General features: G+C 41.7%; 1 protein-coding gene across 3 annotated transcripts in view; it reads right to left on the bottom strand.

The window, feature by feature from the left end:
* TMEM255B (transmembrane protein 255B) overlaps positions 1 to 26,387 on the bottom strand; it is a 72,031-nt gene that overhangs the window by 23,310 nt on the left and 22,334 nt on the right. For 2 of the 3 annotated variants that reach the window (XM_080577085.1, XM_080577087.1), the window contains exon 4: positions 17,961 to 18,050. The exons of the other annotated variant lie outside the window; for it this stretch is intronic. In XM_080577085.1, coding sequence (XP_080433211.1) covers positions 17,961 to 18,050 — 90 coding nt within the window. The remainder of the gene's footprint in view (positions 1 to 17,960; positions 18,051 to 26,387) is intronic. 3 annotated transcript variants of the gene reach the window in all.

Here is a 26,387-nt window from a genome sequence, read left to right on the forward strand (position 1 = left end):
GCTGTTTGTGACTCTAAGAGACTTTAACAGTAAGGACGTGGGCTTTACCATACCAGTTGGCTTGGGGACCACAAAATGCTCCCAGGCACATTTGAAAGACTAATACGAAGAAAACTGATGAGTCCAAAATCAGACTGAGGTTTTTAGTGGTTCATTAACAAGAAGTTTCTTATTTTCTATTTGTTCCTAATACATTTTTTGCAGGTCCTTTTCATCTACAGCATGGCTAGCAGCGAACAGGAGGGGGAGCTGCCAAGATTTTTCAAGTTTTATCCTAAAAGCAAACCGAAATGCAGTTCTTCAGTGCCAGCTCAGCCCTGTGCCAGCAGCTGGGTGTTCTGGAGATTATCACTCCCTTCAGCATCAGGCTCTCTGCGAGCTTTATGGAAGCAGACATGCAAATATGAACAAACAGATGTTACTAGCAACCAGCCCTTATGCTTTTCTGGAGAGCAAGATGCAGCATAAGTATCTGTCCACCTCACAGTGACTGTACAATTATTTCTCAGTCTTTCAACAACATTCCCAACGAGATGGGTGTCTTCTGAGAAGGACCATGGCTAGGAGATACCAAGGATTCCCATGAATGATCAGTATAAGTACCTTTGTGCTTTCAGTCATGAACAAAAGATTTTTTTGCACATTTTTTAAACATCATGAATAGCTTTCATACAGGTTGTGACAAGGAGGACATTAAGGAACATCTGAGTATAAGGCACAGGTCAGTATCCTCAATACAACAGCGAGAGGGTATCATCCACAATAAACAAAACATCATATATGTGCTCCTGAGCCTTGCAACTCCCACACGATGCACACAATTATACCTCCTGAAATAAGAAGCAAGGTTTTTTTTCACTGTTGTTTTCAGCTTTTACTCATTGGCAGCTAAGTATGCAATTCATTTTTCAGTTTGCAGTTTCTGAAGCAGAAGAGGCTTTCAGAAAACCATTTATCTTGCATAATTTCACAATTTTAAGAAAAGGGCAGAAATAATAACCCTCTCCCCACCAGACTCTCCAATTCCAAATATTGAATCCACATAAGCTGGTGGAAAACTAACTAATTACAATAACCACTTTAAACCGGTTAGCTTCTTATAGACCTGTATCCTCTCTTCTGCCTGGTAAAGTATATCTAACCTCCTGGTAGACCAACAAAATGTCTTACCCATAATTCACAAGATGTTAAACTTCTGTACACGTAGTTTACAGATAATTATTAAAAGAGTACTCCTCACATGCTGCACTGAAATCTATTTGTGTAAGTAACAGCATTACTTTCATAACCTTTTCACTTCAGAAAGCAGTTGGGAAAAGAAGGGAGCCCAACTGCAGAAGCCACTGTGCAGGATGGAAAATGTGCCCCCTTGGAAGGGCTGCCCATCATCCCCACGGGGCTTTGTGGGCTTCTCTTCTCACCCTTCAGTGTCAGGGAATGCTCTTATAGGAGTGCCAGGCTGCGGCTTCAGGTCTTTGCTGCAATGGGATAAAAAAACATGCTCGTCAGTGCTGGGGATGCTAAGGGGCGCTGGTACTTGAATCAGCCACAGCCTCTCCATCTCTCTCGCATTCACTAAAAAAATCAAAACCCATAATAAATTGGCTGTAAGCAGGTGGCTGACAGCAATTTGGAATGCCATGACTGTACAACCCCCCAGGTTTTTAAAAACTAGAACCCTGAAAGGAAATCCACGTGCTATAATACAAAGCTTTGAACACTATGGAGAGATGTCTAAAAGACAGCAACTGTTAAAAAAAAAAAATCTTGTTTGTTTGGTTTTGGTTTGGGTTTTGGGGAAGTACAACCAGTTATGGGAAAAAATTGAATTCTATATTTCCTACCTGCTTCATATTTTGACTATGTGTTGTGAGTCTCTCCTAGAGTTATTAGCAGTTTTTGTTTTCACTGCCACCAAGCTCATCATCAGCTTTTGAATCCAAATGTCAGTGTAATTTTACTTCATCAAGTGGGACTCCAAATCTTGCCGTTTCTGCATTTCAGCAGTTTTCCTCCCCTGTGATATCAGTGTTTGCTTCCTACTTTTTCTTCTCTGTTTTGTCCTCTTGGGAGCATCGCCTTAACTAACAACATAGAAAGTCCCAGGCTGTCAAGGAGTATCCAGGGCATACTGGCTGGGATTTGGAAGGGTGAGCACAAAGAGACAAAGAGCCAACTGTTCCTGGACTCCCACAGACCGACTTCTGTGCACCAGCCTAGCCCTGAGGTTATGCTACTGCCCAAGGGCTGCAATGGATGGGAGCATCAGGAGCACAAGTTTTTCCTTCTGTCTAGACTGCACCACTACTGTAACAAGACATTTGTGATCTCCTGGTGCAAACAATACATTGCCAGTTTTGTTTAAAGGCTGTGGAGGCAGTCAGGTCAGTATTTGTTTAAATACTTCAGGTGATGTCACGCCACGATGGCAATGCTGTGAGCTTCACTGTAGACTGCACTCACCTCTGCACTGACCTCTGCAGTCACCAGACTGCACTTACTCTGTCTTGTGCTTCTCTGTCTGCCTTGCATGAACTTAACTTAGGAGCTAAACTTCTTCCAGAAATGCTGGGCTCCAGTCTAGGGTCCTTGCCTGTCTCGTCTGCTATTCAGAAATAATCCAACTCCAGTGCTGAAAATAGGAAAAGCAGCTGGCATGGCTTAAACACTTCTTTACTCTCACAAACCAGATTTATTTCATGCTGTGCTTTCCAGGGGCTCTTTTTAGGATTTCTATATAATTTGAAAGACCAGATGCTACAGAATTCTCTTAGTGCCGAGGAGCGCTAGATATTCACATTCATCTCTTTCAAGCCAGCGAGCATTCAGAATACCGTCATGGTTGAAAAATGCACATACATGGTTGAAAACACATACGTGGATCTATCTCACTTTGTATTTCCTCAGTGATTTTTGTTCCACTTTAAATGTTTTCTACTGGTAGCCTCAGTTGCACTGTCCTTTATTTGGGAAAGTTTCTGGGCTGGTAGTACTGCTGCAGTTGAATAAATAGTCTTCAGATGCTGGAGCTGATCCACTGCTACATGATGTGCACAGACAGGTCTGTTCCATACGGATACAGTTCTGTTAGAAGGGGTTAAATCCTCTCCAAATAGGTTTTTGTTTTTGTTGTTTCAGTGACTTTTGCCTAAACTCTGCCTCGCATGAATGCAGGAGGAGAGGCCCATTGGTCTTCACAAGCATACACAAGACAAGTAAAAGAAGCAAGAGCTGACATCCCTGCACACCACCTTGGAGGTTCAGCAGCTCGGGTGCTGATGCACGTCCGTGGCAGCAGGCAGAAAAGAGGTGTGTGCAGAGCTGCTGAGTGATGCCTTGCCTATTCACCTGAGCTCTGCTGTGTTGCAAACCCGTACGTCATCACAGGTGGTTCCTCTGGCTGTGCTGGAGAGCTGGGGCCACACAAGACTCCAAGGAGGAAGACAACTCCTACCTTACTACATCAGAACTGTGATAAATCGAAGCCTGACACTAGAAGACGGCTGCTTTTCTTTAGTCGTGTTTTACTATCTAATGTGTCTCACGATGAGGCTGTAGACCTTCCAATGATACCTGCAAGAGCTACTTTGCATAGTTAAAAACTTAGATTTACCAATGGCTTTCACACAAGTTTCTAATGACGCAATTAGCTGATATTATTCAAAGCTGTAATTTTAGTTATTGCTTGATGCGGTTAGATATTTAATTACTTGTTATAGCTGATTACTTACATTGATTACATTACCTCAATTATAGGGTTTGTAATGTGAACTGATTGTTCTGTCTTGATTAAAATGATGTTGTGTCATAAAAGTAATTAACTTTTCCACAAGAATGCAAGGGCTGTTTATTCTGCTTCTGGTAACGTAACTCAGATATATGAAATACAACTCATCGCCTCCACTTTGCTTTAAAGCTTTTAGAATATATAACAAATACATGAATCTTTAGGTATACTACTGCAGGAAATGGCATTTTGCAAGACACTAACCTTTGCACAAATACTATCTTGCCGACCAAAATGTAGTTTTTTTTTACATTTATAATGCTCTTTTGGATTTATTTTACTTTAAAGAAAAGGAAAAGAAGCTGCATTAAATGCACTAGTTAGGCAGTGTATATATTGAATATATACATATTCCAATAAAATGTTTGAGGCTTCATCAATGTTGCATAGGAACACTGTTGCTTTCAATTTTCAGGGCATGGCACACTACTGATAGGGACCTCTAAATAACCCCATTATAATTTAAGCAATGTAATAACAAATTTGTGTCTGATTTTTTTTTCTCTGCTAGGTACTGAGCAGAAAACACAAGCATAGTAGGTGTTTATGCCCAACAATTTGCCATCAAAGCTCCCTCTCATCTCTGTAAAAGGAAGTCCCCCTGCTGGCACTCATCACAGCACACAAGGGGTCAGACTGAAAGGGTCCATCCAAATGGATGGGACTGCAGAACCAGGCCCCAAAATATAAGAGAGTAAAAAGTCCATGCAAGAAGCCCCAGGAGGAAAGGAAAGACAGAAGTTACAAAATCAAGATGGTCTAAACAATTAGTGTGAAATGATTCATGCATACCCTGATTGTTCAGGCACAATGAGCCTATCTCCATGGGCTTGTCATTTTGAAGCTTGCATGTGCTTCAGAAGATCTGAGATGTTCAAATATATGGTGCTCAGTGCTCCAGAGGAAAAAAAAATCCTGCTGGCTATACTGGTAAATGAGAGCATGGAGAGAACTGCACGGGGGCATACACACAAGGAGATTTGAGGCAGGTTCTGTAAAATTTTTTTAGAACTACGATAGTTTTAAAGCATCATACGCATATAGATAAGCATATTTTTTCAAACTTGAATTTCTCATCAAAGACTAAATAAATGTATTAGAAGTGTGAACTTTCATAACTCACAACCTTGGTGTGACAGATCAAAACTACAGAATACCTGGAAACCTAGTTATCGACAGTATTTGCAGCTGGACAATCATCCACCCACAGAGAACAATTTCTGCTGCATGATATTATTATTCATACTAATCATGGTTTCTTCTTAAAAATGAAACGAAACCTCTGGCCTTTTGAAACCTATTGCAAGGGCAAAATGCAGCATACACTTAAATACCCTAAATTTTTACTCTGGTAGAATTTAAGGACTTCTACATGCTTTGCTTTGCTAATTCAGATCAATGTGAATAAACGGCACATTTTACTTTGTTCACTCCACTAGTTTCTGCACAGAGCAACTCAAAGCACTGGTCTTCTTTTGATAAATGACTGGAAAAAAATGCCAAGTATGCCAATTTCCAGTCTGAACTCTGCAGGTGGTTACTACCTCTCCCCTCTATGTATCTTTGTAGCAGCTCTACTTTTTTTTTTTTTTTCCTTTTCCTTGGAATAGAAACATCTGCTGATAGTCTAGAGACATTTTTGAGAATAGGAAACAATGAAGGGAATTCTCTTCTGCTGGCAGCCCATAAGAGGGAAGTAGATGATGCTTTTCAGAGCAGATTGCAAGCCCTTTGCCCCAGCACCACCTTTCGTAGGACTGAATTGTAATTAATCTGCTTTGTATGCTTTGCATAAATTCCAGCATGGCTACTGTTTTATAAGGAAGGTTAAAGGTGGAAGTAGACAGTAAATCTCCCTTGATTCAAGCTGTTGATTCTACATTACTAAACAAATTCCACACAGAATTGAATTTTGGATGTCTAGGAGACAAAGAGCACTTTACAGATGCAAAAGAATATGATCTATGGAAACAAGAATACAAGGCTCATTTTAAACATGGATCAAATCCTGCTCACTTCCCCCTATACTTACTGTATAATTATTTGTGTAAGAATCTCCCTCCATATCTTTAGAGTTGATTTGAAATACAATCAGTGGAGTTTGCACCCAACTACATTGAAACAAAAATAAAAAAAATTAAAAAAAATGATTTAATTTTCAAACCAAAGAAATGAAAAGTAACAGATTTGCTCTTGTCCCAGCTCACTGAAAATTCTGCCCTGTTGTGCACTGACATTGTGCTCACTTTGAGACAGGATCATGTAATTAAATGGAACTGACACTTAACCATTTGCTTTCACTTACTCAAAATGTGTGTGTCATTTCCTTAATATTTTCAGAGTACAAACTCCAGAAAAAGAGCAGTCTTTCTTCCTCACTATTGCAACTGTATAAGATGCTCTTTACTGTACCTTCAAGGAATGTTTGCCACAAAGGTGGTTTACTGCAGCTGGAATGACCAAACTAATGACATTAATGGGGAATCTCAATGTGGGCTGTTAGATCTCAAGGAGGGGAAGCAGTGAAGCAAGGTCTGTGTCCCCTGTGGGCTAGAAGAAGCTGGACTAGTCCTTGTTTTCCTCAATAGTGAAGGCTTTTGTCCTGTACTGTGGTGCAGATGAAGAGCTGGGAGGCCTGAGGCAGCGTGCTCTCTGGTCCTGTCCTGGGGCTGCAGAAAAGAAGGAGGAGACCACACTGTAGATCTATAGAGACTGTTAGGAAAGGAACCAGGAATCTCTCTGTTTCCATCCCATTGACAGGAGAATTGCTCTTTGGCATCCAAACACAATGTATGTGCTGGCTAATGGTTCAGACATTTGTATGTGGTTGACACAATGCCAACCAACTGTTCTCCCTCAGGAAAACAAGTCACAGCAGGGAAGAAAATGTGATTCTTAAGAATTTGCAACTCAGCTAAACTTGAAAAGAATTTCAGGGAAAAAAGAAAAAAGAGCTGTATAACCAGAGGGCTTTGTCCCTGCCAATATGAGAGGCCCTGCAAACTAGAGGGAGTTCTCCAAAGAAAGGATTGCAATTATATTTCTTACTGAAAAATATCTGGTAACCAAATTAAAGTACCGTACCAGCTCCTCTGTAATATCAATATATTCAGGCTGTATGCATAGTACTTACCTGGCAAAAAACGGAGGAACATCAGACTGCAGATTCTTGAGAAAAATACCCCGAAGCCTTCCCCTGTCCCTTATACAGTGTAAGCTCTCTGTGTTCTAGCCTAGAAAACATGAGCTGGATCACAGTTTGGCTGACAAGCCCTTGTATGCATCCAATATACTCCTCACTGGGTTGTCTTGTGTGTTATCTGACTCCTGAGGAATGGTGATTTTAGTAGAGATATTAGTTCAGTTATGGTCATGTCAAAGATTATGTTTCCTTTGCAGATTTGAAATCCAGAAAACCTGAATCAGAAATTTTGACCGGTGTTTTCAACTGTTTTTAATCTGTGAACCCTGAAATATCTTCCATCAAGGAACAGGTCCTGGCAACAAGAGAGTTTTTACCTGACCATAAAAATACTCCACAGGACCCTTCTTTTAAGACCCTGCTCTAGAATGACCTTCTGAAAGAGTAATTTTGCCCCAAGATATCTGCATCAAGTTCATAACTTCTGGATAAATTTTACGAGATCATGTAGAAAGAAACTTGGGATTTAAAGACATCATTGATGGAGAAATATTCATACTCTTGACAAAGCTGTTTCCATAGTTTACTACCATCAAACCAGTGTCTACTTCATGGTTTCGATCTGTTTAACACTGACTTCAACTCAATGCACTTAACTGTGCTTTTTGTGCGAGACTAAAGAGCCCTCTGTTATCAGATAACCTTTGATTATGTAGATACCATATAGAGGCCAAGATCAATCTGAACTCCTTCCAAGTTGATAATGCCTTTTGTGACACACAGAGAAACACAAGAGCTGAAGTCAGTAATCTAGCAATACTCCCACAGGCTATACTTATATTGCCAAATAAAATCCAGGGACTGATTTTAAGTCCTGAGTTCAAATAGCCCCATCCACACTGCTCACACCCATGCAGCTTAGCGTTACCTCTCTAGAGCAGATTTGTTTTCAAGAGAGCTTGTGGGGGTGGTCTGAAACAGAACTGCAGTGGCAGCAAGCCATTAGACAGAGTTTTGGTGCTTCGATTTATTCCACAGACATGGCCACTAATACCTTACAAAATACCTGTCTTTATAGGTAACTCAGCTTCCTCTTGCTAGTGGGCATTAGTGTCCACTAACTCATGGGTTATGTTAGATCAGTTAGGTACAACACCTCCCTGGGAGATGACTTTCCATTTAGATTCTTTACCAAATTGATGTTTAATCCTTCCTTAGACCTACTGCTTTCCACTTTTCCCGTGGCTGCATCCTAGGGCTAGATGTTCTTTTTCTTTACTTTGATCATTGTGTGTTGACTGAAAATATTTGCTAAGCAAAAAGGCATCCCAAAAGCCCTCCTTTCCCAGGAAAGTTCTTCTGACACACTAACCTACAAGAGTAGGTTATGTAACTGTGGTTGCTGTGGGGGAGATCTTTACCTGAAAGGAACTGATTTTGCTTTTTGAGTGTGTGCCAGAGCAGATGGCAAATTCCAGGCTCTGATATGGCTGGAAGTACCTGACAACTGTAGATACCTGTAACTCATGCCAGGGCTCTTCAAATTAGGCTGGAGACCTATCCAGCATGAGCAGCTCCACCATCTGAATTGTGAAGAGTATTTGTCCTTTGATTTAAAGCACATTCAATCGCATTTGGATGCATGAACATAACTGTTATGTCAATGTGGTCATCTTGCAGTACAAAAGGGAAGTCTTGGAAGAATGGCTCAAGCTGGCTGCAAGAGTCCTCCTTTGCTCCAATCTTTAACTTAAGTCCATAAAACAGAATAAATTTCCCTTTATAATTAATTGGTACTACAGGAACACAGTCAGTGCTTCCCATCTCAATGTCAGATGCAAGGTCTAATACTAGTAGTTAATACTGTGCAGTAGTTGACCATTGTCTTCAAAATGCACAGAATACAAACTTAAGCACTTTGTATTTAAGAAGTTAATCAATAAAATATTTTTTATCTTGGCGAACCACCAATGTAAACATCAGTACCGAACTAGTGCTGGTTTCCAGTTAGAAATTATCAGAGCTCACTCCACTATAAAAAAACCCACACCTTTATGGTATATGCTATGCCATGCTATTATATTAATGAGTCATACAGGATGGAAATGGAATTAAAAGTAATTAGCTGTAATTTTGCCTCATGTAGCAGCATGGAGAAAGTAAAATGCATTTAGTGTTCTTCTCCAGAGAAACTAGCTAACTTAATTGCGATAAGAAATTACTTACTCTTTGAGCTGAGCTTTCTACTGCCAGTTGTCAAGGTAACAACTTAATTAGACATGAAATACAGCTATTTGTTTTTCTTTAAATGAAGGGTCAACAGAGTTGTTCAGAACATTTTCAGATGGCTTTTTAAGAGATCTGCAGAGCCTGGCTTGAAGTGTGCAAGGCATTGGGGTAGGCATGAAGGTAAGACGTGTTGCAAGCCAACTGAGTTTCTGTAATCTGCACAAGAAACTTCAAAGATGGGGAAAAGACTGACATTCTTGGCCATTGTATGTACAACCACCAGATGGTGCCATCAATTCTTGAGTGCACACATGCAGCATCAGCCTCTTCTGTCAGGAAGCGGCAAGGAACCAGTAGCTTAGTGCTGCGTGGGCATCCCTGCCTGGGCTTCTGATTTAGAATCACGGAATCTCATGAGCTGGAAGGGATCCACAAGGACCATTGAGTCCAGCTCCTGGCTCCACACAGGACCACCCAAAAATCAAACCGTATTTCTGAGAGTGCTGTCCAAACGCTTCTTGAACTCAAAAAAGCAGAAATCATCAGATCTTTATGTAATTTCAGACTGTACTTCTTTGACTAACTAATGTCCTGAGCAGAGACCTCACAATGTTTGATTTTCAGTCACCACTGGATTCACTGCTTCCACCTTGGTTCTACGCTGGATTTAAGCTGAACCAAATGAACACTACAGCCAGAAGACCTGGTCCTGTCCTCCCTCCATTCTCAGCTACGCCTTCCAACCCTTGCCTTGGGTTGACACTGATTGCAGTGGGTCTGCCTGAGAAACTGAATGGAGGGCCCATCCAAATGAACCAACCTAGCAGGACAAAAACACATCGTGAGTCTTCCCGTCAGGCAGGCTCCTAAGTTTTAGTACAAGAGGGGAGACAGAAACATGAAAGCAGGGGGAGGTGGGTGCATCTTTTTGACAGCCAGCTTACTTAAAATCTCACATTTTTTTTGACCTCTGACAGCTAACCTGAGCTGCAGTACTCGATAATCCATAAAACACTAAATACGCTGATGTTGCAGCCAGGCAATCTAGTCTCACTGCCACCCATTGTCCTCCATGGCCATGGTGATTCAGTCTAAAGCCATAAAATACCACGTAACAGTATTTTACACATGCTTTCCGTGAGAAAATAGCAATGCCCATCTCCCTGACATGGGGACGTGTCTGTAGTGCAGAAAGCAGAGAGAACATATTGGCCAGCAGCAACGTGTATGTGTCCAAACCCCACAGCTGGAACTCAGCAGTCCCAGGCAGCTCATGTTCTGAACCATACGGGTGTGTGTAGACATCAGGAGCATCACTCTGTGACTGCCAACAAATTCAAAGCAGAGGGATGGAGGCTGCCTGGCTCCAGAAGGGCAGGCAGTGCCCCCAGGGGAAAAAGGGTTGTACTTGCAGTGTTTCAGCCAGAACTGGGAGTTACAGTGCAAAATAGCCCTGATCTAAATCCTTTGGACAAGCTGAAGGAACTGAAATCCACATCATTCAAACACTACATTTTGCTGGGGCTGGCTGGGCCTGCACTTTATAACGTAGTTATTTATTCATTGGATGGGGGCTGCCATATTGCTGTCACTTAGTATGGCAGCTTCTGAGCTCTGCCAACAAGAGGTCAATTCACGTTAGCATCACCCAGATGAAAGACTCCATTTTCCCAATCTCAGGTCTCTAAGCTTCCTAGAAAGTGAGTTTACACAATGCCAGTCTTACTAAATAGTAATCTGAGTTAACATGCGTAAGGAGAAGATAAATATCTTAAGTTTAGTTTCTAAACCCCCAAATCTATATGTAATTACTCAGCTGATATGCTTCAGCAGTCCACTGATTTAAGCTACACTTAAATCATTTGGGTAAAGATCCCACGAGGACTATGTATTTTAGCCTCCTCTGGTTCAGCTGCAGGCCTGGGGCTTAGTTGTCTTGGTATGTTCCGTTTTAACTAATTCCTTAAACCACCCCTATTAAGAGGAAGAAGCCAGATCAGCCAAAAATGAAATGAAAAAATGAGACAACTGAAGTGGTTTTGCAGAAGGGGAGAGGAATCTAAGGGATAGTTTAGCACTGCGTGGTTTGATGTCCATTTTAGATCTCATGACAGACAAGCAATTCTGCCTTTTCACAGCACCCTCAACCTTCCTTATACGTGTATCCCTTGAATATCTCCATGAGTTTTGTTAACTTCAGTGGAAGAGAATGACCCCTATGATAAAAGTACTGCTGGCACATAAAGTCAGAAAGAGTGCAAGAAGTGAGCCCAGGACTGGAGCCTACCTCTTCTTCTGTTCCAATTCTTGCACGTTTCAAGTGTTGAGAACAGCTTGTGAGAATCTGCTATTGTAAATCAAAATCCAATGTGTTGTCTCTGCTTCTAGGCAAGACTGGAATTTGAACCTTTGCTTGAAATGAGTGATGTCATTCCTGAGGCACCTAGCAGCCTCTCCTCTATATACGTGCAGTCACATCAAAATGCTTCAGCTAGACAAGATTACTTATCACGTGTATTTACAGTATACAACTTCAAAGCCACTGCAACACACTTTTTTATCCTAGAGGCTCTAAAATTGAGGCCTTGCCTCCTTTGGAATAGCTACTGTTAACAGAATTCCTTATCCTACACCATCAAAAACCTGCAGGTGGTCTCATTTCTCCACCATTTCCAGACAAGTCTGAAGCAAGAATGAAAAACTCCCCAGATCTCCAAAAATAAACCAATAATTTGTGTGTTTTTGTTTATTTGTTTGTTTGTTTGTTTCCAGTGAAGATCAGCAAATCCCCACTGATCTTGGGCAGGATAATTCTATGGATAAAAATTTTCCATTTTATCCTTTCTCTGTACCAGTTTTCCCTACTTTTCACTTTCCATCACTTTCCCAGTTTCTTATTTGTGGAGACTTAAGAAAATTCTTGAATGGATTAGGGTCTATCTATGTGAAAATAAAGTTCTGAAATCACAAAACAACAAAGCAAGATGTTCTTCTCTTCAGGCTCTTACAACATGATTTCCCTCCAGACAGCCCACTTCAGGCTTCACACCTGATATGGTGCCTTATTGTAGTTTCCTCAACTTTCTGGTAATAATGTAATGAAGCAAGTTATACTATGTTGTCGGCTGCCTATAAAAACTGACCTGAAGTGCATCTGATTATGCTACCAATTTGTCACATTCACAATCAGAAGCTGTAAACAGATTATAATCTTTCAAAGAGTCACCATCCATAACACTATTTAAACATGCATTCAAAGACGTGTCCATCCAACCCACCCGGATAAGAAATACGGTGGCTGATGTTAGAAGGCCCCTGAAATAATGACTATTCCAGAGGAACACCTTGGAAGCACTACTAAGACATTTAACAATACAGTCGTTGGCCGAGGTTTTTACTGGACCTTACAGCTTTCTGTGGCAGAGAAGCCCAGCTCCAATAACAAAGGCACAGGACAGTGCACATGTGCAGCAGCTCTGAGCTGTAGATTTTTGCTATTCCTTCATTGCACCACATAAAACCAGACTCTTAAAAATCACACTCTTTTAAAAATCACTTTCTTTTAAAGCAGTTCATGCCTGACTATAAACCACATTAAAACAGAACTTCAGCTAAGAGGATGTAGCAGTAATTAATGACAAAGTACATAAGGGTCATTATCAAAGACTTAAGCTTTATAAACAGAGAAAAATAAGCCCAGTTAATGATTAAAAGAAAGCCAAAAATGGTAATGAAATGCCAATTAATATAGCATCCAAATCTCTTTACTCCTTTCTGCTGGTGATAAACTGAGAAATCTAATGCACCTTTAAAAATAGCTGAACCTGAACCAAAATCCCTTGCTATATTCTGTCAGTTTTTGTACACTGTCAACGTAAAATCCTGCATCTGAGCTGGAATAACTCCAGGCAACAGCTCAGGCTGGCTAGGTAGCAGCTCAGCAAAACAAGATCTGAGGATCCTATGGAGAAGTTGAACAAATGCTGGCAAGGGCAACCCTGCAAGCAGTTATGGCCAACTTTGTAGTGTGCTGCATTAGCAAAAGCATCACCCATAGGCTGGAGGAGGCAATTACTCCTTTTTGATGGAAAGTCATAGGGCCACATCTGAGTAGGGTGTCCAGTTTTAATCCCTTTCCCATATAAGAAAGACAGTCACCAGTTGCAGTTCAGACCAATGGAGGGTCAGCAGATGATGAGCGGACTGGAGGATGGGATGTACCAGGACAGTAGGAAGGCTTGCCCAGAGGAAAGAAAGAATGGCTTAGGGGGATATTCGTTGCCGTACTGAACTACCTAAAGAATTGTTACACAGCAGACAGAACCAAAGAAGTGTGTAGAGAAAGGATAATGGCAACAATCCTAAGTTGCAACATCACTGGTACATTTTCTGGCATTCTCACTGGTGCTATCCTAAGGTATCCTTCATCTAAGGTATCCTTCATCTCTGCTGTTTTGTTTTATTTTGTTTTTTTAAGCAAATCTCCTCAAATACATCTGCCCCAATGTTGTCTGTGAATTCCATTGAACAAGATCAAAAAGCAGTTCTTATAGTCAAGAAGAGAGGAACTTCCCCTGTCTGAGTCCCTGGTTTCACCTAGAGCTTTCAGGCACATCAGAGTCCCTTTTTATCTCATGCTTCAGGAAAATGTGACTGGCCACGTGTCAGTATTGATATTCCTTGATTCCCAGCTTGGTGTGTAAAAAGATGATACAAAGCTTTTGTCTCCACAGCTTAAAATGTCTGCTTACAGTTTTGGTTTCCATCATCTTCCCTGTATCCTCAGGAAGCTCTTGCAGGCAATTTCCTCACTTCATAACTGGATTTGTTGCTGATGGCTATTTTAGGACCTGTCTGAGGGATAACTGCAAAGTTAAGGACCGTGTGGCAATGGTCAAGTCTTGCAGTCATGGGTAGGAAGGCAGCAGATCCTGCAGGGAATGTGCATGTGAGGTAGGGCAGGGGGTGTCCCTGTGTGGCGACAGGAGGTTGCTGAGTCACCTCCATTAGCTGTTGCACGGCCAAGTTACTCATCTGCTAAATAACAAAATGCCTCAAGCAAACGCTAATGCAGATAATGGGTTACTGTGATCACCATATTTTTCAGAAATAACAACGGTGCACATTAGTTCTAACTTTGATTTGTTTCATTTGATTCTGGCCTTTTTTTTTTTTTTTTTGAAAAGCGCAGCTGTAGGGACCAAGGGTGAGATTAACTTCACACAATAAATTACATCTGCATTATTTTTTAAATTAGCTACTGCTATTTTAAATCAAGCTACTTTTCCTTCAGTGTTTTTAATTTTATAAGTGCTGTGCTCCAGAGCTTTCTATTCAGCAAAGTGGTTTTAAATGAGTCTTAAATAATTTAATTATTTCTTTTCTGAAATACGTTCCTTTCAAGGAAGATTTTTTGTCAATTTTATGCCTTCTTGAGAAGAAAATAAAACAGAGAAAGTATTTTCTTATTCCATCCACAGTGTTACAAGAGCGGGAGAAAATGTGAAACAGTGATAGTCTCCCATTTGACAGCAGGCACACACTGAGAAAAATCTGTAACATCATGATTTGTCTTCTTAGCATCCCTCCTAGATCAAATGAAGTTAAAAATAAAGTGAAAAACGGGAGACATTTCTTATTCCAAACTGATGTGAAGGAGGATGTTGTATTTGTTGGACATCTGAAAACCAGCAATTCACCTAGCACGTCCCCATCCAGGAGGAAAGGGACCTGGTTCATTGGTGTCAGTACGACAATATTGGAGACAGAAAAATGAATGCTACCCAACTCCTTCTCATGACAACATTTTGGTTTTACTGTAGGCCCAAGCACATGCCAGCAGCATGGGGCAGCAGTCTGTCCTTTCCTTGAATGGAGGGCACAGTTTAGTCCCATTCTCCAGCAGCTTCTACCCCCAAAAGGCAGTGGCCAAAGTAGCAACAGAGAGATGTATTAAACAAGACTCAGACCAAATATAAACAGATGGAAATGGATTTCTATGAAGCACGTCATGTCATGACCGCACCATCTCCATGTCATTGGATTGTACATCTCCAGCACACCAAGGAGTGCCTAGGCAGTGACCAGCCCCTTCCAGTCTCCAGCTCCACGCAGGCGACCCAGTCATGACCACTCACTGACTTAACCAGATCCAGAACTGCACCCAGGACTGCAAGATGACTTCTTGTTGCACCACTGCAATGACTTTGTGCCTTGTTCCTCTGCGATGACTCTCTGGCCCATATTCTCCCTGGACAGCACTGCAATGAACTGAATCGCTTTTAGTCCATAATGCCACATCAAGGGCATGTCATGACAGACAGAGAGGCCATGCAGCTATTTATGCTCCATAAGAGGATGCAAATGTAAACTCTAGGTATTCCATATGAGATTCTGTTTATTCAGATAGAAGGGTATGATAATATTCAAATATAATATTGCTGTTTGATTCAGATAGGAAGGAATGCCTAAGTAACATATGTGAAAGGAACTTAAAGCCAAAAGCGTGAAAACTGACACAGGAAATGCCTGGGAAGACAAAAGGACTGATGTCTGTCTCTGTGTTTGGGATTCAGCACACATACTGACAAAGGAGCTCGCCTCCCAGAAGGTGATGGCACATCCAACCTCAGCAGCGTGGGGTTGTGGCTGCATAATTGCATCACAGTGATGAGGGCAGAGCGGCCACGGTGCCAGCGAGATGGCAGCACACCACAGGGAGGTCACGGGGCTCCCTGCACCACCCCGGCTCTCAGGCTGATGGCAAGCAGAGCTGTTAACATAACCTCCTCCCTGCTCTTAGTGTAGATCGTGTGCTGTACTATACACAAGGATGAGTACAAATCACGTTATGCTTATATTCAGAATGGCATCGATCTTCTGAAAGCCCTGCAAAGGAATCAAGGGAGATTAAGAAGATGCTACACAATAAAACTTGGTAGAAATACAAGTAAAAGCACTAAAAGTGTCAAAGTGGTGCTGAATAGTAGCTTATCTTATCATGTTCACGAGTCTGAGGTAAAGTGTAGCATTATGAGCAAACAGTGATTGAAAGAGAATAACCTGTCCCCTCAGGAAGCATGAGATTCAGAGATCTTTTCCAGAAAACCCAAGTTGTTAATATTTCTCTTCCTCTTCTAAAGTATGAACACTTTCTAATGATCACATCAAAGCAGGACAAAAATAAGTGTGATTCCTGGAAAATTAGGAGATGGACCCAATATTTGAAAAAAATGGTAATGGTTTCCTGGGCCACAACAACTTAATTTTTGGCAGCAGGATATCTGAATAAGAATCTGCTCCTTTCCTCTTTTAAGTACCTCCCATGGAAAGGTTCCCTGGGTTTATACTTCCATCCTAATCAGAGAAAAAGTTATACCAGGTGTCATCCAATGCAACAGCAGTGCAAACCCAAGTAAAAGCAAGCCACATCAGCATCTGACAGTGTCTGTTTAGTACAAAACATGATTACAGTGTTTATTCAAGCTCATATTGCACAACCCACTTGTTTATACCAATAGATGTCTCCTTCCTTATGCAATGCACACGGGGTTTTCAAGCCCACATTTTGTTTAAAGTCTTCTTCAGTAACAGGAAAATAAAAACTGGTTTATAGCTTTATTCTCCAAGCGATCCTGAGCCTAATTATTCTGATGCATTTGAAAATTATGTATAGTTCTACTGATGCCAATGGTGTTATGCTACTCCTTCGTGAACATAAGCAGAAAGACGATCAGGACCGTGGTATTTTATGTCAGCGAGGGGATCATGTACCATATTTGCTGTGCTAAGCAGCATACTGCATCTAAGTCCTAGTGCCTATTGAAACATACAGCTAACTATTTCCTGAGGTTTTCTGAAACCAAAGCTCTACAGAAAGGTTGGTTTTAGACTGATTTTAGGTGTTCTGTTGCAAAAGATAGAAGAGCAAAAAATAAAATAAAGTCTAATGTGTAAACTGGCATGTTCAAATGACCCCACATTCCAGTCTGTCTTGTCCCGATTGATCCTTTTTGTTAAATATTTTAATTTGACCTCTGTGAGCAGAAAAAATATATATATATTTGTTCTAAGTTTGTGTAGCACTTACACAAGAAGGTCAGGAGAAAGACTCCCAGACACACAGAAAGTAAAGAACTACTAGTAACGCTACTGCTACTGCAGTACTGCAAATGTCTATAAATGTCCTTCTGAGGCAAAGATGGCAATAGATTTAGAGAAAGACACACTGGAAATACTCATCACTCTAGTTAAATGACCCATCCTTTGATGGCAGGCAGATGGTGAAGTTTGAGTCGTTTGTAACTCAGTAGTCACCCCTTCATGCTACTTCTAACCAAAGCCTGTCACTTCCTCTGCTGCCTGTGCTCCAACAAAATGTTCCCTTTGTGCTGTCGCAATCCACTTCTCTGCTAAAGATCCCAAGGGGACTTCTGGTGCTCATCACTGCTCGATGCATTCCAGATTCTGACCGTGCTCACAAATCCTATGTGCAAAAGGAAATAAAAGCTGGTGGTGACTGAAGTGCCTTCCCTTTATGCATTTTAGCAGACCTGTCATTACATCATTTTACATCACATCAGTATTTGGAGCTCCCTGAGAGATGAATAAGCAGTTGGCACCATCTCTGGGCACTCGCATGATGGGCTTTCCTGTTGATCTTTTGCCAAAAGACACTTCTCCAACAAAGAAAACTATCAAGAAGTAATATGCTACTAGACATAAAACAGAAGAAAATGCTTTCCTGTCAGAAGTGACGTAAGTAATCAAAAATGAAAGATGACAGAAAATCACTGTACTTACTATGTGTCGTGCTGCAAACACTCCATCAACTATTGCACAACAGAATGCTGCTACCACGCCAAAGCTGATAAATACGATGGAGGCTACCAACTGAGAAGAGAAAATCAGAGTGAGTAATGTTTTCAATATAATTCTTTAAGTAAAGCAATCGTACTATTTTTTCTAGTATTTTTAAATGACATTTTCCCTTACTGTAATGCATGTCAAATCAGTGTGGCAGGCTGCCAGATACACAGTAGAAAAAAAAAAAAGAAACATAAATTCTTGACACTGAGTTGACATAAAATCAAGTCTACTAGAAAAGCTTAAATCTTTCTTAAGAAAATTAGGTCAGTTGTAAGAGTTATTAAATTCAGTGTTGATTTCTTCTAAATCAACTTATTTAATAAAACAGCAGTGGTGTCCACAGGGAGCATGGCAAAAAGCCATGTTCTTGTTGGCTCACATCAGTCTCTACACTGGTAGCAATTCACGCATATTGATAAAGGCATTGTAATAAGTTAATATCTAGCCTGTGCACTCAGAAAACTTTTCTCATCCCACATAGTTTGTGACACCTTGAGCTGCAGCAAAGGTAGCTTAAAGCAGAGACTCATGGAAGTGGTACCCCTGGAAGGGCTGGGGCTCTCAGCCTGCCCCTCGGTGGCAGGGTGGGTAACACAAAGGCACAAACACCACGCTGTCTTTGTTAGCCTGCCAGCCCGCTTTGCTCAATAAATGTTATTAATTCTATATCAACAGCACTTTGGAAGGCAAAACACTTGGCCTCTCCCTTACCAACAGTCAATAGGTTTGGGGCTTGCCGGTGCTTCAACGGGTATTCCTTCAGAGACTAATCAGAGTGCTGTTAGCACACATTTTTGATGGCGCTGGCTCCTTTTGAGGGCATGTTTGAAGGATACAATGCTGTGAATGAAGTAAGAGGAGGTGGGTCCTGAAAGAGAAATGCCTGACAGGGCCCTCTCCCCTGGTACTCTTTTCCCCAGTGCTATCAGATCAGAGGGATTGCTTCATTCCTTCTTCCCTCTGATTAGAGGGTTAGTGACTCTGAGGACTATGGACCTTGGGTTTGGACCATTGACACCTGCAGGATGTATGGGGAACCTAACATGCACTCTCTGGCTATATTTTTAATATAATTCAATATTTCTCTCTCCTATTCCTGGCATTGCTGTCGCAGAGTCACAAAAAGAACCCTCAGAAGCATCCTATATGGTATCTCAAGTCTAATTTACCACAGTATTAAGTTATAGTTAATAATTGCAATAGATTAAAAGATTCCTTTGAAAATTTACAAAACAGTGACCTTAATTGACAGATAATTGATAGAACAGCACACTTGACAAGGGTTTCAGCTTAGAATTTGTTACTTAGCAGTCATTAACTGCTCCTTCACAACATTTATTCCAGAAGTGCCCAGGTACAGATTACCAAAATCACAGCCATATAGTCCACATATCCCCTCTGCATGTACAAAACCCATATCTGCATTACCTAAGTAATGTTTTTACATGCCTGAAACATGTAAGATATCAGAAAACGATGTAAAAAAAGTGGACTCTTTTGCTAATGTTATACTAAGTACAGTATAAAGTCAACAATGTCAATAGGGGACAGGGCACACATGACTCTCAGGAAAATGCATATTAGGCAAATAAGAAATTAGAATCATTAAATCCTAGAATCACTTAGGTTGGAAAAGACCTCTAAGATCATCAAGTCCAACCTTTAAACTAGCACTGCCATGTCTACCACTAAACCATGCCCCTGAGCACCACATCTACATGTCTTTTAAATACTTTCAGGGATGCTGAATCAACCACTTCCCTGGGCAGCCTGTTCCAATGCCTAACAACCCCTTCAGTGGAGAAATTCTTCCTAATATCCAACCTAAATCTCCCCTGGTGCATCTTGAGGCCATTTCCTCTTGTCCTGTCACTTGCTGCTTGGGAGAAGAGACTCACCCCCACCTCGCTACAGCCTCCTTTGAGGTACCTGTAGAGAGCAATAAGGCCTCCCCTGAGCCTCCTTTTCTCCAGGCTTAACAACCCCAGCTCCCTCAGCTGCTCCTTGTAAGACTTGTTCTCTAGACAAGTTCTCTAGACTTCTTCGTAGCCCTTCTCTGGACGTGATCCAGCACCTCGATGTCCTTCTTGTAGTGAAGGTCCCAAAGCTGAACACAGTACCTGAAGTGTGGCCTCACCAGTGCCAAGTACAGAGGGGCAACCAGTTCCCCAATCCTGCTGGCCGCACTGTTCCTGATACAAGCCAGGATGCTCTTGGCTTACTTGGCCACCTGGGCACACTGCTGGCTCACATTCAACCAGCTATTGACCAATACCCCCAGGTCCCTTTCCACTGGGCAGCTTTCCAGCCACTCTTCCCCCAGCCTGTAGCATTGCATGGGGTTGTTGTGCCCCAAGTTCAGGACCCGGCACTTAGCCTTGTTGAACTGCATACGGTTGGCTAAATTACAACCTCAGAAGCCCATAGCATTGGACATACGGTTCAAAGCAATATCAAACATTTGGAAATACGATCTTTCAGAGAACCAGCAAAAAGTACAACTTAAAAGCAGAAGGCCAAACTAGAATCACATCTTTCAAATGCTGTCTGATATACTCTTAATCTCTCACTAGTTCGTGGCTCACAGATTGCAACTTGTAATCACAGGTAGGCCAGCACTGACACAGGGACTGATGAGTGATCTGAATCCCCTGTGTGGGGAGGAGATGGGAAAGCAGAAGTGGCTGAGGCTGATGGTACTGGCTGATCTTGGGAACCTGCTGCACATCCCCTGCAAACAGCTCCCTTCTGCAGTAGTAAAGCTGAAACCCTGAGAAACCACTGTTGGTTGCACCACCTTTCAACCTCCACTATCCCTTGTCTCTTCAGTATCACAGGTCATGTCTTGTGAACCTGGCTGTCTAAAAATCTTGGCATGAAACTCTTAAGATCAATAAGGCTGTGGGCTCCTTGCAGGGAGTTATCACCAATGCAGACTAGTGGGCTGTGCTGCCCTGTGGCAGGTACATTTGTTACAGTACCTGATCTCTTTATTTGAAAAAGCAGCAGTGTTTAAGAGTCCAGATTAAGTCATTATTGTCTGATACCCTTATCTTGTTTTTCAAGTCATAGCAGTCAATCACACAATTAGTGGGCTTAGCCAGGTGTTTCCAAATGGAGTGAGCTCAGGATCAATTTACTGGAAATTGACCTCAAGGTGGCTTTTCATTTCACACATGAGCAACTTATTGATGATTTACAATCCCTAAACCAACATTTTCCACTCATGGGGAGACCTTAAATCACCTAATAAGAGCACGCTGGCCTTTCAGTTTCACCGTATAGCTCTAAGAGACCCATACAGAGGTGCACAGTAAATTGCAGGATGGACAGGAGCTATGGAGTTGACTTTGCTCTCCTCAGTCATGTTGGTGAGCTTCTATCCATTCAAGGAGCTATGCAGAAGTCAGAGGTTGTCGGCCAGATTTTTATCCACGCCTATCAGCAACTACTTCAGTGAGCGGCCCCTCTGGAATTAAGAGGACCAGTTCCTGATGGAAGTAATATTTGTTGCAATGCAGAAGCTGCAGAATGTGCCGTTAGCTCAGCTGGGGTCCTTCTGGCTTAAATTGGCTTACATATGTTTCAGAAAGATAAAAAGTAATAATACAGTTACAACACAAATAATTCCTTAAAATAAAATTAGATTTGTATTCTTCCTCAAACCTTCCATTGCTTCTTGAGACTATGAGAAACATATAAACAAAGAATAAAATAAATTACATCTAAAAACTGCAGCCAAGACAGCCAAATGAAGAGCTGTTGTAAATTCAAAAGATAACTTTCATGAGTGGTGGATGATTGCTGGAGCTGAGTTTACTGAGCCCAGTCGCATCAAGGAAGAAAAGCAGTACAGTTCATTTATATAGAGATAATTTTTGCTGATAGATAAAATAGCACTCTTAAAAAATAAATACTGATCCATCACATCATCGCATCTCCATTTTTAATAGCAGTGTGCTTTGTCAGGAAAACTATTCATTATTCATAACAATACACTTTTAACAGTTACTCAAGAAACACTTTTGCTCTTGCCGTTACACTGCTACGCGGCCAGGCTTCTCTACCCTGTGCGACACGACGAGACACGCAGCCATCGTTGGTCCAGCAGACACAGAAAATCACACCAGTCTCCAGCACAAGCTAGAGGCTAGTACCCCGGTAGCTGTTTTAGATACCCCTGTGAAGTATCTCTGTGAGGCTCGCCAGGTCACACTTCTGGCAGACACTTGGTTTCTTCATGGCTCTGGATTAGCCCCTACCTGCTTTCGGTCAAAATGCACGACTGTTCAGATAATGATCATCACTTCAGCACCAGATGCTTTCTGAGGTGCCTCATCCTCTGAATTTAGACTAAGTAGGTCTGAAACTTTAGAAAATCTATGGATTTTTGTTTTCTAAATCACCTTGATATCAAATGTAAGTTACATTATATCTAACAGACACTCCTTTTTCATCCTAAATGGCTTTTTTGCATTGCACAGCCTTCAATGCCTCCAAGTACTGTGCTCTTCACCAAGTCTCTCTGGGATTTCTTTCCGGACAGAGGAAGAATTACAATTATCCTCATCAATGTAAATTGAGAAACACTGTCAGCCAGTGCCTTTTGCTCTGAGAAGTGAAAGCTTTGAAACAGGCTATGTAAATGTTATGCCACAGGTTCATAAAGCCCTTTTTATCCCTATGCAGATTCAAGCAAACGTATCTGGAAAAGAAATGGACCGGGCAGTTTGTTGTAGGCTATCCCTACTATTACATTCCCCAAAATAGAGTTTAGTTCCGTGGAGCTTTTGACTGGTTCAACTTCCCCACATCTCCAAGCTCAGAACTTAGTAGAGGCTTAAATAAATTCACAGTTCTTTGTCTGTATGCTGAGGATGAAGAGGAGAAGTTTACAAAAACTGTTACCGATGCTAAACAGACACTGACTTTTCACACCTGGCACAAGCTCAGCCCCGAACTGCATCTGGTACTATGGCAATGAAACAGGGCTGTAGATTAATAGCCTGCAAAGCTAAGACGAGAAAACTGATTGCAGTGCATCTGAGATGCTGCTGTAAACCAAACGCTGCCTGTGTTGTGAGGTGGAAGGGCATAAAAGTACATGTAATTGTGAGTTAATGCCTGCCCACCCGTTCTTTCCAAAAGCTGGTTCTCCAATGGTAGCACCTCTGTAGCTGAGGCTCTGCTAGAGGGTTGTCACACCACAGGAGACAGGATTATGTCACGTTCGCTATTCATTAATGCCAATCCCAGTCATAGCACTAATTACAATGACACAAATTCCTAATGATGCAGACTTCTGTGATTGCCCAACCAATGGCCAAAGAACTACTTCCTAGACTGACATCCAGATGAAGGAGGGGAGAAAAAGAAAACATTAAATGTCTGTTTTAAGACCACCAGTGCTGGTACAGCTCATGAAGACAAGGGCTGGGATCCCATCCATAAACACGTAACTTGCTTCTGAATGTGAGACACTGAATAACGTAGCCTAGAGCAGACACCTTTATTGCCAGGAAGGTGAGGCAGACACCCTTGAAGGCCTTCAGATAGTGACACTACACAAGATGTAGTCAGGCCTTGATATCAAGTCTTGTGTTTAGATCAAGTGGCCAACTTAGAAATCTACAGCCTTTCCCCACTACCATCACTGTTGAATTCATTATGTCCAGTAATACGTTGTTGATTATTATCAGCAACAACACAGGTGTTTGAATCAGATTTTCTTTTCTCTTGCTGTTGTTAATAGCATCTCAGAGCTGTGCCTGTGTGACTGAAACGGTGTCTTGCTCTCTTGTCCTTAATTTGGTCCCGTTTTCCAGCCCTGTCTCCTGCTGCCTGTCCCAGAGGGGTGCATCCTTGCACACCAGCTCCGGTGCTTGCCTGAATACACAGCCAGCCAGTGTAATTCACTCACGAGGCAGAAAACTTGTTTGTTTCCCCAAGTGAGTAAATCCAGGTTGCTAAAAGGGGAGATGAGCACTAGACCTAGTGCAAATGGGAGGATGGGACCGTGCGACCAAGAGAGAAGGGAAGAAAGTAAAAGCGCTGGCAGCAGCTATTAGGTTTTCTCACCTCTTTCATGTAATTTGCACTCCTAGGAATTATTGAAGTAAAAGGTAGGTTTTAGCTGTAATGAGTAAATGATAAGGACTGGATTGGTTGTGCTGCTTGTGGTCAAGAAGACTTTTGTTTTCCTGCCTGTGAAGAAGTTTGCTGTTTGTGTCAGGGTTAATTAGGAAGAACAGCAATGTGAAAAGGCCAGTTGGTGGAACGTGGGGAGGGGAAAGGTCTCATGAGGAATTTAAGCAAACTCGCATGCAAAAAAGGGCAGAAGTAATTAGATAAACAAATGTTGGTACAGAATACAGACACCACATGAGAGATATCGATTACTATGCCAAGGAGAAAAAAACAAGATCAAAGTCCACTTTGAAAATAACGGCAGCATTTCCATTCAGAAAATTTTTCTTCCTGCCCCACATCCAGAATGGTAAAAGTCAGAATTCACAACATCTTTTTTTATTCTTTAGATTGGCACAGTTAATTCATGTCATACGTAGGCATAGTTAATGAATATTGCTTTCTCTTTTTCTCCTCCAGTGGTCCTTTTTCTCGACTTGTGCAGATAATGCATTAATTTTGCAAGTCACAATGACAAGGGACTACAGAAGTGCCCACGGTCAGGAAATGTGCAACAGGGTGACTTAACAGCCCCAGCTCTCCTCCAGCCCAAGAGAGCTCGTGTAGCACATTTGAGTCTGCTCTTTCCAGCTCCTCCAGGCATACAAAGAGATCTGGAGGAAAGGGACAGTTTCCTGGTCAGGTAAGCAAACTTCTTGAGTTACTGGGGACTTTACCTGTGACAATTGCTGTGACGGTTATGGAGATGGGAGGAATTAGCATCTGATCACATTGACAACATGCCCAAGGATGTGCAATGGGTGTGCTGGGTACCATGGCAGGAGGTGGTCCTGCTGTGAGGTGCCCACACAGTGACCTCCCTAAGTACATAATGTCACATAACTGTCTGAACACGTTTACAAAGAGTAAAGACTTACATGAGTCACCAGGCAACATTACTGCTCTCCTTTACCTCTCTTTCTACTACTAGTACTGGATTCTCTGCTGCAGATACTCTGTTATGGATACCTCTGTACGTGCTCAATGATTTCTTCCCAGCAAATTTCCCTGCACACTTTGACTAACCAGGTGTTTAAATCGCTTTGGCTCAGTTTCCTTCAGCCACGCGTTTTCGAAACTAATATTTTATTTAGGAGATGCACAGGCAAACCCCCCTCAACTTCTTCTTGCATCACTTTTGGCTTTCTTAATAGTATTCACAATCTAGCATGGGGGCACCCTGTTTCAGGAGCACCCATTTATTATTACTTCTGCATCCATCAGCACATTCATTACTGTTTCCCCACCTCCACTAGTCCTAAATTCTTGGTTTCATTTCAAAATCGTGGAGCCCTCCTTTACAACATCTTCACTACTGCCTTGTCGAACAGGAATAAAATGACATCACCATGAGCGTATCAGCCATTCCCAAGCAGCCCTCTTGTCATTTCTCTTCAGGACCTGAGAGCCCACGGGTCAAAACTGCCCCTTAATACTCTCGTTGATAAGCTTCCTCACCAGGCTTTCGCAGCCGACCACGCACACAGCACCTCTCCCATTCTCCCTCCTCCCTCCCTGTCAGTCAGCAGCAGGTGAGCCACTCTCACTCTTTTTGAGAACAGCAACTTAACTCTTCTGCAACTCCGGTCACCTACAGAAGTGTAATGGAAGCATTTTGCATTAACATTGCGCAGTCCAAACAAAATCCTTGTATGCTAACTCAGATCCCTAGTCTAGATCTCTCAAATTGTTTCACCCTCTAGAAACGCTTTCTTGAACTAATCCATAATTTACACCAATCCGCTTTCCATTAATTTTTCTGTAACGTATCTTGTCTTTTCTTCTAACCTGCTTAAAACATCTGAAGATACTGTTTCTGTGAAAGATGCTATACGAAATAAAGATTATTTTTCCCATATTTTCATCTTCAAGCAATGAAAGAACGGTGGGAATTCAATCACTGGCCCTTATGAAACATGAGCCAAAGATATTGAGAAGGGCTCCCTGATTAATTCGTTCTCTCATAGCCTATTATCAGTTACAAATCTAGATCTAAAACAGCCAGAAAATTATTTCAAATTGTTTTATGAGCAAATACTTACTAGAATGACCAACCAAATGAATGAAATCAACCTGCATCGAGTGGTTTACATGCTCTTAGACTTTAAAACTGGAGCCACTGTTGCACTGCAGCCAGAGAATGAATTTGATGTATGTGTAAATAAGGAGAACACA

This window comes from Anser brachyrhynchus, assembly GCF_964034855.1.
Source record: "Anser brachyrhynchus genome assembly, chromosome: 1".
In the NCBI taxonomy this organism is placed as follows: domain Eukaryota; kingdom Metazoa; phylum Chordata; class Aves; order Anseriformes; family Anatidae; genus Anser; species Anser brachyrhynchus.